Below are 15,167 nucleotides of genomic sequence, written 5' to 3'. Positions count from 1 at the left end.
CTAATGGCAAAAAGAATCATATAAACAGACGATGTTCTGGGAGGAAATATGCATCGTTTTAGAGCAACAGAAGGAAATGTTCTGTTGCTCTAAAATGATTTGATAATTCCTTTTTTCAGGAGGTCAGATGCTCCTGCCATCATGACCAACTGAATCTGCTTTTGTTGAATAATAAACTTGAATCTTCACATATGACTGAAGTGTAATAAAAAAGGAGGCTACAGTAACAGCTCGATGTTTAAACTCCCTGACGCTTCGCGATCCATTTTATATTGTCCCCACAATACAGAACTTCATCTAATTTCATCTGTCTGAGAAGCTCTCAGAAGATTTAATCAGCTTCATCCAGCTCTATTGTTGTGCTGAAGGATGTTGCAGACAATGTTCAGTTATTGTTTGTTCCTTTTTTTTGTATTTTTTTTTTTTTTTTAAACATTTCAGATTTTCACCAACAGCTTAGCAGAAAATGTGAAGCAGGAATCCAAGGAAGTCTCAAACCGATCACATATTTGCTCAACATAACTCGTCACAGTATGAAGGTTTTCTTTATGATTTTAAACATTCAAAAACAGTCAAAAATGTCGTGTTGTATAAAGCTGCACTTAAATACAACAGCTGAGTGGAAATGAAGGGATTTTAAGAAATAAATGAAACATAAATAACATGAGTTTGTTCATAAATCTGTTCATGTTTATTATCCTGCAGCTCCAGGTACAAAAAATCTCTTTTCTCTCACAGACTTGATTGAAATAACAGATGAAACACTGACGAAGCTGAACAGAATGTGTTGTTTACAGCTGCTGTTGGGCATAAATGTGAAGTTATTAAAGCACTGCAGTGGCAACACAAGATAAATACACACATGAGGCTGATACATGCGTCTGAAGGCTGGAAACGATGCAGCTGTTGGAACCTGTGCAGCTGTTTGTGGAGTCGCTGGGTGAACACAGCTGTATGGATGAGGACTGTGGCCCTGGGAGGCCCCCTGCTGACCGCCGGAATGAACTGCACTCCTGGTGAGGCGGTTCATGAATGTTTCTATGCGATGGCCACAGCAAACACGCTGACCACACAGTACATGGTGCGGTTTTCCCACCTCACGGTGCAGCTTCCTGCAGACACAGAACAAACATTCATTACATGAGGAAGCTGGAGAAAGTCTTCATTTTAGATTTCTTGTCTGATTTCTTTTATAGCTCATCGATTTCTGGCTGCTGAGGGATCAAAAAAGTTTTATCTGATCTCAACACTAGATTGAGGAGGAGATCTTTGTATCATGTTTAATCTTTTCAGGTTCATTCCTTCTTAAAATGTCCAATTTTCATTTATATTTCTGCTCGACCATCTCTGATTTACTTCAATTTTTAGTAACATAAAATATGGATAAAATTATTTCACACTGATGTATCAAATACTTTTAAAGATTGGCCATTGAATTACCTTCAGCAGATTTTTTTTTTTTTTTCACACAATAAAAAAAATTAGAGGCTGTTTGAACAACAATGTCCGGAACTATTAAAGACACAAACCTGAGACTTTCACTGCTATTTCTCATTGACTCAGAATCTGCAAGATAATCATTTTTCCTGAGATTAAATACTTTTCTTTGTTATATTTGGAGAATACATTGACATTCCAGAAAGAAGGCATCTTAAATTACCACACATTAGAGCCAGAAACTGCTATGACAGAAGTTAGTTGGATTTTCAACGTTCTACAACATATGACAAGGATTTCCATTGGCCAAACTGTCCAAACCCAGGATAGGAGATATTTTCTCATAATCACTTTATTCTGTTTTATTTTAAGTGTGTCAAACTGCACAAAACACATTTCTGAGTTCTGCTTCTTCATGTTTGTGTTGTTTTCAGAGAGATACAGGATTTTACATAGAAAAATTAGCCCACGGTGAAGAAAAATGTAAGAAGATAACCAATCGCTCAGAAACTGCTTAGAGTTCAGAGAGTTCATTTTCAATTCCTCATGTTACTGAGCAGACTTTGTAGCACACATCCAGTGTCACAGGTAGAAAACTGTTTCATCCACATGTAGAAAAACATCAACGATATTCCCTTTGGTTCAACAATTAAATGATTGATTGTTAACGAGGCTAAATTGTTTAAATTTGCTTCCTTACCATCCATGGCCGTGTCCCAGTAGCAGGAGTTAGCTGTGTGGAGGCCGGCTCCTGTTTTCTGCATCACAGCACACGTCACTGCGCAGACAGAAACTCAATCAGCTTGTCGTCTTTACATTGAACTTCTCTTAGTCATTATTAAATCTCTTTTTATTCTTTTTCCTGAGCAGCGTTTCTGCACAAAGCCTGTAAGACTAAAGATGCACATAGTGGCATTTATGTTTTGCTAGTTTGAAAATGTAATCCTTGCTTGCTGATAAGGCTATTTTCACAGTAAATCCAGAAAGAACACCACCCACAGGAACGTACCAATGTACTTGTAAGGTTTCCCCATTTTGACCAGCTGTGTGAGGCAGCGCTCCACAATGCTGGCCGTCCATTTGTTCACCTGACTCTGGCTGTAGTCGTCACCGCCGACGACGTTGTCAATACACTGAGACAAACGCACAAAGACAACATCAGTGCTGAGAGTCATGTGGAAGTCACTGGGTGCTGTTTGACCAGAGGGGACTAAATAAAGAACGAACACTGTCCTGCACTTCTCTTTATATCGCTGATAAAACCTGAGCACAGTAGAGCTTTAGTAAGAGCCTTTCTCTATGATTTTAAATGTTTTAAGGACTGTTTTTCTCAAATAAACTACCCAGTATTCAGCAAAAGGACACATAATTTTCACAAAAGTAAAAATATACAAGTTAAAAAAAAAAAACATGTTTTGATCTGGAGTTTTAATTTTAGCATCTCAAAAGTTAGTAAAACTAACCTAAATTCAATCTTTTATCTAAAAATCTCTGCACAGCTGCATAATGGACCATGAATTTAAAAGCAGCAATGACCAAAATATGTGCAAACAATCCCAAGTTTTTATTTCTTCTTAAGAGTCCAATTATGTGTCTTGAGGCAAAACAGCACAGTTACAACACACTGGAAATTAAATATTTTTTCCAACATATTTTTACTTTTGTTATTTTTCTTTGGTTTAATTTAGTTATTCAACTTTTATGTCTACAGATAAGCAATTCCCAGCTGATTAATCTGTTCTTGATTAATTCATTTGTTGTGTGTTCTAAAAAAAAATGTCAGAAAATGTAAAATAACCCTGGATGACGTCCTCAAACACCGTGTTTTGTCGATAACCCAAAAATATTCTGTTTACTGTCAATAACTAATAAATTTATCGACTAAACACTGAAGGTCCACGGGGTTTTAAATCTGCTGCGCCATAAAAACATACTGGAAAACAAGGCTTACGCTTAATTTTAGCAGTCCACAATTTTACACAAATATAGAATTAGCTTCTATTTCAGTGACAAAGAAAAACATGTTCTTAAAATGGAGCACAAGATAATTATGTTGTGGTTCAGGATGAACTTTGATCTCTTGACTGTTAATTTTTTTTTTTAATGTGGGAAAAAAATGATCAGTGACTATGTACATTAACTGAAATTAAACATTGTGATCATGACAATCTTTAAGCTACATGACCCAGCCACAACAAGAATCTTTAAGTGACTTAATAAAAAGGGGGAAATATATCAGAAATAGAATTAAAGCGTTAATATTACCTCTTTAACAATGTTATCAGCTTCATCTGAGTTGAATGAGCCCTAAAAAAAAGTGAATAAATTCAGATTACAGACACAATACAGAAAATGGCCACATTTCAATAAAAACACAACTAAACATACCATAAAGCCACTTTCAGCATTGTGTTAAGCACCATAAGTCATCATGACACAATTCGAAAATACAGCTGAAAATATTATGATAGAAATAAACATGCAAAAATAATCAATTTAGCCTCATTATTAAGCACAGTAACCAACGGTTCCTATAGAACTAATACAGCAATCATATCACATTTGAGATTGATAATATTGTGCAATTTAGTGACACTTTCACACCGGTTAAATGCTGAAAATATTACTGAATTCTTGACATCATACACGAACACAATAAACGTGCAGAAAAAATTACGTCATCAATACTATCAAGTACGGCAGTCAACAGTTCCTATAGGAGTAACACAAGAACTGTGTAATATTAAAGATTTAAGTAAAAATGATAACTGAAAGGTCACTTTTAACACCATATTAACTGCCAGGAACAACATGAGATAATTCTGGACGGAAGAAAAGACATTATGTGGTGATTTTACGCCGAATACAACACAGTTAGCATCAGAAATCACAGCTAATGATGGGAACGGCTAGTTGGTGTAGCTAGCTAGCCGTTAGCATTCTCAGCTAGCTAGCATCGACCGTTAGGAACCAAAAGGTGGACTCAGGAACGAACCTCGCTGCCGGTATGAAACTCCTCCATCCCGGGCATGTGTCGAAGCTTCAAGCCGTGCAATGGCCTTGTGTACAATGGGGGGAAAATGAGGAAAAATGACTGTCTTCTCGCAGAGAAAAAAGGCAGCCGGTCGGGAGTTCCTGTGAGCTGTCAACACAGTCAACAACTGCCGGAGAGAGCGACGCTAACCGGAGACGGAGCGACGCTAACCCCGAGACGGAGCGCAGGAAGCGGCAGGTGACCCCTGCTGGCGTGGGGTGTGAAAAACGACAAAGAACAGAGAGGAGAACTTGCCTGTTTATCAGTCAAAAATTATAGTTTCTACTTACTGCTGGTACAGCTGTTCTACTCTGAAGTGAAGGTCCAAAGTGTCCTTATAACCAGCTTCTCCCATACAGGAGGCTGACTGTATTTATATATTCGGCGGCCATCTTGTCCTGCTCAGGTACTTCCCGTCTTAAATTACTTTGAAGTTTCCGCTTTTATCGTTTTTTAACCCTCGTGTCGTCATGCGGGTCAGGTGACCCGTTTTAAAGTTTGAAAAGGAGAAAAAAATAAATAAATAAATAAATATATATATATATATATATATATATATATATTTTCACAGTGAAAACTCCCACATTTTGGGGAGATTTTTGAACATTTTTTGGCGGAAAAAAGAAATGTTAAAAAAAAAAAACCTTTCTTGAAGAACATTCGGGGGGGGGGGGAAATCAACCAAAATCCAGCGAATTTCACTGGATTTTGGTTGATTTTTTTCCCGAATGCTCGTAAAGAAAATATGAGAACTTTTATTGATATTTATGGAATCACTTTAGATAACAGTCAGTTCAGTCTCTGTTGGTTAAAAACACATTTCCAGATTCACGTAATAAACCAGTTTCTGTTAGAAAGTGATCTACAGAAGGAAAGGCGACTTTCTGAACTGTGAACATGAGTTTGGTGTCAATCCAGACTTGATCCTGATTTTATTTTTCACTTTGTGCGATCTTCACCAAATGAGACTTTAACCCGTGTGTGATGTCAAAATGTGAATGAAATAATCCTTTAGAACAATATTTCGACGTCAGCAGTCCACATTAATGTTCAGAGTCTGTTTGATGTTTCTGTGGAACTGCAGGAAAAAGGAGTCTGGGTGAATATACAAGTTTCAGAGCCAGAAACAGAGAAGCTCACAGTTGACTAATTTAAAACTCTGTTGATCCAGAACTGAATGAAGAACTAAAACCTCTGAGCAGAGATGACGACGCTCACTGAAAATGCTCCAGAGACTCTCAGAGGTTTGGTGGCTTTGACTTCTTGGATTTGGTTCTTATATTTCTTAGATTTTAAATCAAACACCACGTAAATTCACCGTGGGGGAACTTTGCTTTGTATTCCCTCCTATCTGCTTCTCCACTGTTGAAACTATAAATCTGTAAAAGGCAACAAGTCCAAAAAAATCTTAAATAAAGCACATTTACAGGAAATATTTTCATTTTGTTTGTTGTAAAAAATCAGCAGAATAATGAAACATGCCATTTAAGGGTTAAAATCTGTATCGTGTCAGTTCAGTTTTACTTACGTAGTAATTTACTGTTTACTATTACTACTTTTTATGCAACTTTCAGGTTTATTTCATAGTTTTATAATTTATGGTTGTTATTTTATAGAAGAGAATGAGGGCTTGACACTCTCACTTCCTCTTTGATAAAACTCAGTGAACTATGTTATTTGGCTTGAAAAAAAAGAAATCAAGGGTCCTAGAAATGTGGTCCTGGAAACGAGCCTCTGCTTATTTGACTCGAAAAAACACACTCTGTAAAAGTACTTTGTGTTTGAAAGGTTTATTCCACCTAAAAAAAGTCATTTCTGCATAAGTATATTATTATAAAGGTTTAGTTTACCCAAAAATATGACTTCCTGTCTATGTAGATAGTCTTAAAAGTGTATTTGATGCAAAAATACTACTTACTGTTCAAGTTGTTATGGTTTAAAGGTTTAGTCCACCAAAAACTAGTCATTTCTAAACAAGTATATAGTTGTAGGGGTGTATTCCACCAAAAATATTATTTTCTGTCCAAGTATATAGTTTAAAGGGTTTATTCCACCCAAAAAACTTTAAAACACTCAAGTTGTAGTTTTAAATGTTTAGTCCACCCCAAAATACTACTTTCTGTCCAAACACTTAAAGCTGTAAAAGTTTGTTTTGCCCAGTAGACGATTTTCTAACAAAGAAGATATGGTTTTAGATGGTTTTCCCACCCAGAACTCTGCAGTTTTTTCAGTATGTCTTAGTTATTAGGCCAAAAACAGGAAATCAAGGGTCCTCGGAGTGTGGTCCTGAGCTTCCTCTGCTGCAGACTCATGATCAACCCTGATCTCCTGTCAGTGCAATAAGCAGCTTCTGCCACCAGATGATGCCAAATGTGCACAAATGCAGAACAGGTATGTCTGCTGGTGAGAACACACCTTCATGTGTTCCAGAAATCAGCTCATCAGGGGAACCGATCAGTAGGTAGACGGTGTCCAGAGCAGAAGATGAGACTAAACCCTGATCTAATGACTGGACGTGAGTTTGCAGTAAAACAATCCACAGCCTGCCTAGATGTTTCCCTCAGTTTGGACTGACAGGTGCAGCTTCTACCTGGAACCAGGAGCTGAAGGGGGTGGAGTTAAATATCCTCCCACTGGGGGACGGTCCAGACAGAGGAGGAGACGGATCCTCCCGAACACAGAGAGCAGAGAGCCGCAGTCCTGATCGCAGCTGGAGGCGGCCCTGGCTGCAGATGGAGGCGGCGGTGTTGAAGGGCCCCATGGTGCCGGAGCTGGACTGCAACAGCAACTCCCTGAAGGCCGAGCTGGAGGTGAAGAAGCTGCAGGAGCTGGTGCGTAAACTGGAGCGGCAGAACGAGCAGCTGCGGACCAGAGCCGGCGGCCCGCATGCAACGGCCGGTGGACTGAGCCTCCCCCCGGCCGCCCTGCTGGCCTTCGGTCCTCCGGAGGAACCTTTCCACTATTTCCACCCCCACGGAGCCGGGGACGGAGCGGCCGCTGCGGAGGAGGATGCAGCCGAACCGTCGGTTCTGGACGAGCTGGAGCTTCTGGATCTGGATTCTCTGAGCTGCTCGGACGAGTCAGATGAAACCTGGTAAGAGTCCAGCTTTAATTTCCAACCATGTGTTGCTTTTTGTAACGTCAGGTCAGCGTGTGGTCGCAGCTTTGTTTCCTGACAGACAAAGCAGCTCATAAAGGACGGAGTGACAGCAGCTGGTCCTGGATCTGCTCAGGGTCCAGGTTCTGGAAACACTCTGAGGAACCTCTGTATTTAGAGATGCTTCTGTTCGGTGCTGGAGGTTCTTCATGTTTATGGACTTTGGTTTTCAGGTAGGAAGCAGCAGAAAACCAGAGCTGCTCTAATCAACATTTCATTACTAATGAATCATTTGTTCTGTAAAACCAGAAAACTGAGAAATGTTGGTCAGCTTTCTAGATCCAAAGCAGACATCTCCTAACATGATGTTCTATCTGGCCACGAACCCCAAAATATCAAACCTGTTCTCATGGAAAGAACCCAGAAGTGCTGCAGATTCTTACTGTATTTATATTTCACTGTAATGACAGAACCAGGTAGATCCACAGAGAACATTCTTAGAAATGGTTCCCTAAAGAACAGATTTTAATTCATTTTAACACCACAAGAATCTGTTCCGATGTTTCGTTAAGGCAACTTGTTCAGGCTCTTTAAAGAACCTCTTGCTTCAAAAAGTAGAACTAGTTCCTTCATGGTGAAGAACCCTTTTTGGTTCCAGTTAGCACCTTCTTTTTTTTTAAATTTTAAATGCAGCGTCCTTTTTCTTTTTCTTTCATTTTATAATTGTAGAGATACAAAGACGAATGGATCAGTGGTAAACTGTTTCTAGGCAGTTCTTCGTTTGTGTAATTTTTGAAAGACAAACTGTCTAAATTCTCTGATTCCAGCTTGTTAAATGTGGATATTTTCCTCCTGAATGTTTCTGGACAGAACAAGACGTTTGTCAGGTTTGATTGACATCTTTCATGTTCTTACATTTTATAAACCAAATAATTAATCTTGTGATCCAGAAAATAATCCACAGTTAGTCTTTAGTTACAAACTGAAAATGAAATGAATTTCTGTCGAGATAAAGATCAGTTGATCGCGGCAGCTTCGGTTCAAATTTTTACATCTGCAAAAACTACATTTATCAATAAGAAGGCAGAAAAATGATTTTGTTTTGGCAGCGACTAAATGAAGTCTGACTGATGTTGACTCTAGAGCTGCAAAGATTCATCCATTAGTTGTAAATATTAACCTTATTAAGTAAAAAAAAGTCTAAATTTTGTGATCTTTAGCTTGTTAAATGTGAGTATTTTCAGTTTTTTCCTCCTCTGACAGTAAATTGAGTATCTTTGGACAAAACAAGGCGGTCATCAACCTGGACTTTCAAATCAATATTTTTTTCCAGTTTAGAACCTAAACAGCTAAAAATGAACTGTTTTATTGTCCTCTTCCACTGAAAAAGACATTTAAGGTGGTTGCAGATAGACCAAGTAAAGATATTTTGCTGATTTTGTTGCTGCTGATCAACAGGAAGTCTTTTACTTTGAATACTAGACAGTTTTTGTTAGAACAGGTCGAGGAACCATTTCAATTTTTCATAGATATTTTTTCAGTTAAACAGCAAACTGACCGATCAAAGCACCTATTACATCCTAACTGAAGCACTAAGTGGCAGCTTTATTTTCATTCTGATCCAGTCAAATCCTACATTTGGGTCCATCTATGAAAAATCAATCAGGTCCTCTCAGCTGACCTCCTCAGAATCAGCTGATTTTAAAAATATATTTACTGAAGCCATATAGTTTTACCTTTATACTATGAATAAGCACAGAAATGGGTCCAAATTTAGCGTTTTTAATGACTTTTTCCATCATTTCTGAACCTTATAACTTCATATGTTCAGCAGACAAACACATGAAACTGAAGAGCACTTTTGAGTTCTGCTAGAAACTGCAACCAGATCAGTTTTACATCCACAAAAGGTGTCACAATCTGAAGAAAAATCTGTTAATTTTCTCTGTAGCCAACTTTAAGCATCAATATTATGGTTGGTTAAAAGGGTAGAATTTGGGCAAATCTTGACAGTCTGAAGGTAAAACTTTATACACTACTGTTCAAAAGGTTGGGGTTCCCAGACAATTTCCTGTTTTCCATGTAAACTCACTCTTTTATCCATGTGCTAACGTAACTGCACAAGGGTTTTCTAATCATCAATGAGCCTTTCAACAGCATTAGCTAACACAATGTAGCATTAGAACACAGGAGTGAATGTTGCTGGAAATGTTCCTCTGTACCTCTATGGAGATATTCCATTAAACATTTCCAGCTAGAATAGTCATTTACCACATTAACAATGTCTACACTGGATTTATCATTCATTTAATGTTATCTTCATAGGAAAAAAGTGCTTTTCTTTCAACCATAAGGACATTTATAAGTGACCCTAAACTTCTGAACGGTAGTGGACATGTTCGTAAAGTTACTGTAGATAATAAATCAGCTGATTCTGTGGAGGTCAGATGGGAACTTTTTTCAGATTTGGTTGATTATTTTCATATGAAACTATGTGTTTATAGAGTTTAGACTGTGGTCCCTCATACCGAGGGCTGTTCCTGATATTTTGTCCACCTCCCTGACACCAGGCTCTGATCTAAAGCCTCTCTGAACCGTCAGGGTTGATTCTTCTCTACAGCACATCTGGATTCATGCTGCAGCTGCTCTATACCGTCAAGGAATAACACTAAGGTCTGTGCTGCTTCTCCTTTAGGTCTCGCCTGATGTCAGGGAAGGTTTTAATCTATAATTTAGGTCCTTCCTTGTTGCCTGCAGAGCAGAAATGACCGAGGAGGAGTTAGTGGATGTCAGAATAATCTGATCCGCTCCGTTTGAACCGGGCGGCACTTCATATCGGAAAGCTTAGCATCCTCTTAAACTAGAAGAGATTTTATTCTGACTCAGGATTAGATGAGTTGGTGGCACAAAGTAACATTAAAGTGATCTGGTGGAGACTTCATGAAGACAGATGATGATTCTGTCAGACAAACAAACCTACAATGATTCAGAAAAACTACTAACTACTCTAGTTTTTCTGGAGCAGCAACAAGAATCCTGAACATTCAAATTCAGCAACTCAAACCCTTATGAAGTTTGTATTTTTTCCACTACAGATCACAAAAGAACTGATTTTTAAATATCTATATTAGGGAGAACTTTGTGAATTAATCCAGATTTTTTTTTTCAGCTCCAATTTGGTCTCCTCCAGCAGGTCTAAGAATCAGGATGAACTTCTGTCAGATTGGAGGTTTTTGTAGAAAAGCAACAAACAAAGCCTGATTAATGTTGACTGATTAATCCATTAGTTTTCAATCATTAAATTCATCCTTTTGAGTCATTTTTAAGGAAAACAATCTAAATTCTCTAATTGCAGCTTCTTGAATGTGAATATTTTCTTTCCTCCTCTGACAGTAAACTGATCATCTTTGGACAAAACAAGACATTTGAGAAGCACGGATCAAAAAGTTTCACCGTTCTCTGACATTTTACCAACAGATCGATCAGCAGCAACAATAACTGTTAGTTCTAGTCTAGTTTAACTCTTACTGTGGTTTTTTTCTTGCTTTCACAAAATAATTCTGCACTTTTCACACAAAATTATGAGAAACTACCAACAAATTAGAATTTTTGACCTCCTTAGGGCAAAAACTAACCGTTATATTCATTTGTAATAAAACTGCTGATTATTTTTTCTGATTATTTTTATAAACTGAATATTCTCGGATGAAACAAGATATCTGGGAAAAGCTGATTAACATTTTTCACCACTTCTCTGACCAAACAACTGAAAGATGTTACTGATTAAACGCGTTGCAGCCAGAATGTTTTGCTCATTCCCACAGCAGCTCTCCATCCACAGTCTGCTGTTTGGTTTTTATGTCAGAGGACCTGTTTGTCTCTGCAGGTTGTACGTGACCTCCAGGTCCAGCGACAGCAGCGGCGACTCCCTCAGTCCTCTCCAGTGGTGCCGGCAGGTCCTGGACAGCCCCAGGTCAGAGGTGGAGGCGGCCAGGAGGTCGCTGTCCCTCCGGCTGGAACAAGGTGAATACGACTGACTGGTTCCTGGTGCAGCTCCAGAGCAGACGGCAGACAAACGGTGCTGTTGTTGTGCATCATTGTGTTGCTGTTTGTTTGAGATAAAAACATCCAAACTGCTCAGAGCTCCACTAAAACACACAACTGGTTTATTCCATCTCATATAGCACATTTTCAGACTAATTTCTGCTCAAACATCTGATTCACAATATAGATATTAATTAAGATATTTGTAAAAATTTAGCTTCATATGTCAAATATTTTCCAAGGAAAAATGAGGGGATTGTTGCTGCAGCGGAGATGAAGAAGTGTGACTGAACTGTTGGATAAACGTCCAATAACCAGGTTGAAAGTATATCGATGGGTTTTGAGAGGATGTAGAAGTAAACTGAGCAGAGTTCAGTGGGAGGTGTTAGTGGTTCCATGCTTGCTGTGTTTTGGGCCTCGGTCTCCGTTGATCCTTTAAGTCGTCCTCGTCTTGTTTCCAGAGTCTCTCCACTGTTGTTTCTGCAGTCAGATGATGCGTTCGCTGTTCGTCTCCAGGATATTTTAAACCGACCGCTTTTAGCTCTTCTTGCCAACAAACACCAGCATCTCCCAGCAGGTCTTGGCCAGAACGAGGGAGAAACCGTTGTTCGTCTTGACTCCTGCTGACTTGTGAAGGAGGCAGTTTGGCACAAATACGACTTTCTAGACTTTCACACAGATGACGGGTTCAGGTGACGTTTTTTAGTGCAGAAGTTCGGCTGAATCATCTTCGTTTGGAGAAGTTTCACGTACAGTAACTCAACATTTCTGTTTTTCTGCTCTCAGGCTGCTACTAACAGTTTTCTTTACTGGTTTAATCGACCAGTTATTCCCCTCATTAACTGATTAATCGGTGAGTCTGTAAAATGTCGACTCACAGCCCAAACTGAGCAGCAAGCTAATAGAATATTTCAAGTTTAATTAAAAGACAGATTCATGTTTCTTTCGGTAAAATAGGAAGTTTAACTCTCTGAACTCCAGACTCTTTCTGAACATTTGTGGGTTCAGTTTCACTGCAGTATGAAGTCCTGCACCTCTGTAGAAGCACAACTATTACTAAAAGGAGAGAGAACTCAGGAATGTTTTCTGTGCAGAAAAAAACCAAAAGTTAACTTTCTTTGATTATTCATGTAAAAAAAAAAAAAAAATGGGATCAGTTTGGAGAACATTGTAGCACCAACAGGTTTTACCAACTCTGGGGATAAACATTGATTCTCCTCACTATTAATATTTAATTATTCACATTTCTAATTAGTCTCTGTTTAAACACTGCCTGCATTTCAGTTGTAAACTCTCAGATTTTCTATCACCTGATTCTTAGTCACAGCTGAGTCACTAAAAGCTTCAGTTATTCTGACAGTGCAGAATTTTTATTTTTTTGCAGAATCTGGACAGAATAAATGGTTTAATTTTCACACATTTTTAAAGTGAGACATGTAGAATGCAGTGATTTATGATTCAATATTCAAGGTTTGTTGGTGTAATATTTGATTTTTATTTATCTTTAAGATAAAATGCTTTTCGAGCATGCACTGTTAAGCTGGAAATTTGAAACAAAAAAATTAGAAAATTGCAATTTTCTTTAATGTTTGGCACAAATGAGACAAGACAAATGAAGTAATTTATGAGTGAATATCTTTAACCTGATATAACCATTTATATCATATTTGCTCCATGAGTTTGTGAGACCGCCATCTCATCAACATGATAAATAGTCAAATAACTAGTTTCTGTTTCTAAAATCAACATTGTTGTGAGCAAAAAGTTGCCAAAACTGCCCAATGTGTCAAATGTGATCCAAAAAACGGATCATAAACTAAATGATGTGGCTTTTTTTTTTTTGGTGGATTTTGTTAAACGGGTTAATGAACATCTCAGTTCCCAAAAAATTGAATTTTTTGTTGGGTCAGGCTTTACACAGTTCAGATAAATTTGGTTCATTTTTGAGTGAAACTGGTTTGTTCAGGTTCAGTAGTTTAAGGATGAAGTAGAAAAACTGGTGATTATTTCTGTTTTTGGAGCTTCCTACTATAATAAATTGAACTTCATTTTTGTATTTTTGTGTAACTTTTTAATCCTGCTGTTGAGTTCTGGGGTGCAGAGAGTTAAAAAGCAGGAGAATCAAACTACTAGTTCCCTTTAGTCCTGAAGAAACGGAACATTAGAGCAGTGAGAGGGACGGTTTTCTGATTTCTGACCAGTTGTGCCGTTTAAAAGCATGCAGTGACTAGAACTGGTTGGCTTGGATCACCTTCTGGAGGCTCACCGGGACGTCCAGCTCAGACTCTAATCTGTTCACACCTCATCGCATTAAGCAGATCAGAGCCGGGTCACCTGACCTGCACGTCGCCGTGACGACAAGCTTCTTAATTCTACGAAGCAGCCGCACCGAAGGAGAGAGTTAAAGAGAATCAGCGACGAGTCGGAGGACGGAGCTGTCGGTCTGCTTTTCCTGTTGTCATGGTAACCTCGTGATGTTTAAAAATAGATTCCACGTCTGGGGTTTGTGGAATCAGGAAATCGTGGATGCAGACGTGGAAGTGGAACAGCCGAACTTCCTCTCACCGAGGAAATAAAAGTCCTGAACTGCTTCAGTCTGATGATTGAAGCTAAATTAGTTTTTCTAACTGAATATTGAAACATTAACGTGTTTTTTTATATTAAAATATTTCCATCACTGAGTAAAGCACAGATTTTTTGCTTTTTTTGTTTAATTCTCCATTTTAACTTCATAAACTCCAGCTTCCCAGATTTGTTTGTTTGATCTAAATTTAGTAAAAACAACCTTTTTCACATTAAAACTATTAAATGTGTTTTGTATTTTTGTTACATGCAGCTCATTATTTTTAATTTGTACTAAAAGACTGAGCTTTTTATGACAGCTTTAATTTTTTAATAATTCATCTCAACCATAAACTCAAAATATTTGACCTACTTAATGAATATTGCAGATTCTGAATCAATGATTTGATGAGAAATAAGAGTGAAAATGTTTTTTCTGCAATAATTCCTGACATGTTAAACCTGCTGATAGTGGGTCATCAGGTAACTTTCAGAAAATTATCTCAGTTTGCTCGGTGTGTCGATCTAAAATTTTACAGATACCTTTTTAAATATTCATATTTTTATCTATTTTTTGCAAGTTTCAAGCAAATGAGAGGCCGTCGAGCAGAGATTATAGAATCATTCTCTAAGTATAACTGAGAAAATGTATTTTTCATAGTTACATTCTCAACTGTAATTTGAATATTTTTGAATTTTGGACTGTGGGTAATCATAAAAAAGAGAAAAAGAGCAACTTGAAGACGTCACATTTGGGTCTAGTGAACCACGATGCACATGTTATTTCCTATTTTGTGACGTTTGGTGGATTTGTTCCACGGCGAACAGAGGAAACGACTCTGAAAGGCCTCGTTGTTGTCGGTCAGCGTCGGGCTGGAGTTGCAGCAGCCATGCAGCTTGTTGCATCAGAGGCGGCTGATGTGAAATGGAGAGCTGTTGCCATAGAAACGGTTGACATGAAAGGAACGCAGCCCCATCGGAGCTCAGCGGTGG

General features: G+C 38.2%; 2 protein-coding genes across 7 annotated transcripts in view; one reads left to right on the top strand and one right to left on the bottom strand.

The window, feature by feature from the left end:
• Positions 1-664: 664 nt before the first annotated feature.
• LOC111573352 (dynein light chain Tctex-type 1-like) lies at positions 665-4,611 on the bottom strand. The gene is made up of 5 exons (XM_023277477.3): positions 4,433-4,611; positions 3,703-3,744; positions 2,447-2,570; positions 2,138-2,215; positions 665-1,112 (listed from the first exon to the last, which is right to left on the bottom strand). Exons 1-5 carry the CDS (start codon positions 4,466-4,468, stop codon positions 1,039-1,041), a joined length of 354 nt encoding a protein of 117 aa, XP_023133245.1. The 5' UTR covers positions 4,469-4,611; the 3' UTR covers positions 665-1,038.
• Positions 4,612-6,948: 2,337 nt separating this feature from the next.
• LOC111573326 (SLAIN motif-containing protein 1-like) overlaps positions 6,949-15,167 on the top strand; it is a 20,006-nt gene continuing 11,787 nt past the window's right edge. For 3 of the 6 annotated variants that reach the window (XM_035951487.2, XM_055008166.1, XM_023277430.3), the window contains exons 1-2: positions 6,950-7,565; positions 11,455-11,591. In XM_035951487.2, coding sequence (XP_035807380.2) covers positions 7,204-7,565; positions 11,455-11,591 — 499 coding nt within the window. In that variant the 5' untranslated portion in view covers positions 6,950-7,203. The other 3 variants (XM_055008165.1, XM_055008164.1, XM_055008167.1) reach the window with 2 other exon arrangements.

This window comes from Amphiprion ocellaris, chromosome 24 (assembly GCF_022539595.1).
Source record: "Amphiprion ocellaris isolate individual 3 ecotype Okinawa chromosome 24, ASM2253959v1, whole genome shotgun sequence".
In the NCBI taxonomy this organism is placed as follows: Eukaryota; Metazoa; Chordata; class Actinopteri; family Pomacentridae; genus Amphiprion; species Amphiprion ocellaris.
Note: the sequence above shows the minus strand (reverse complement) of the source record. Positions and strands in the feature narration are given on the sequence as shown.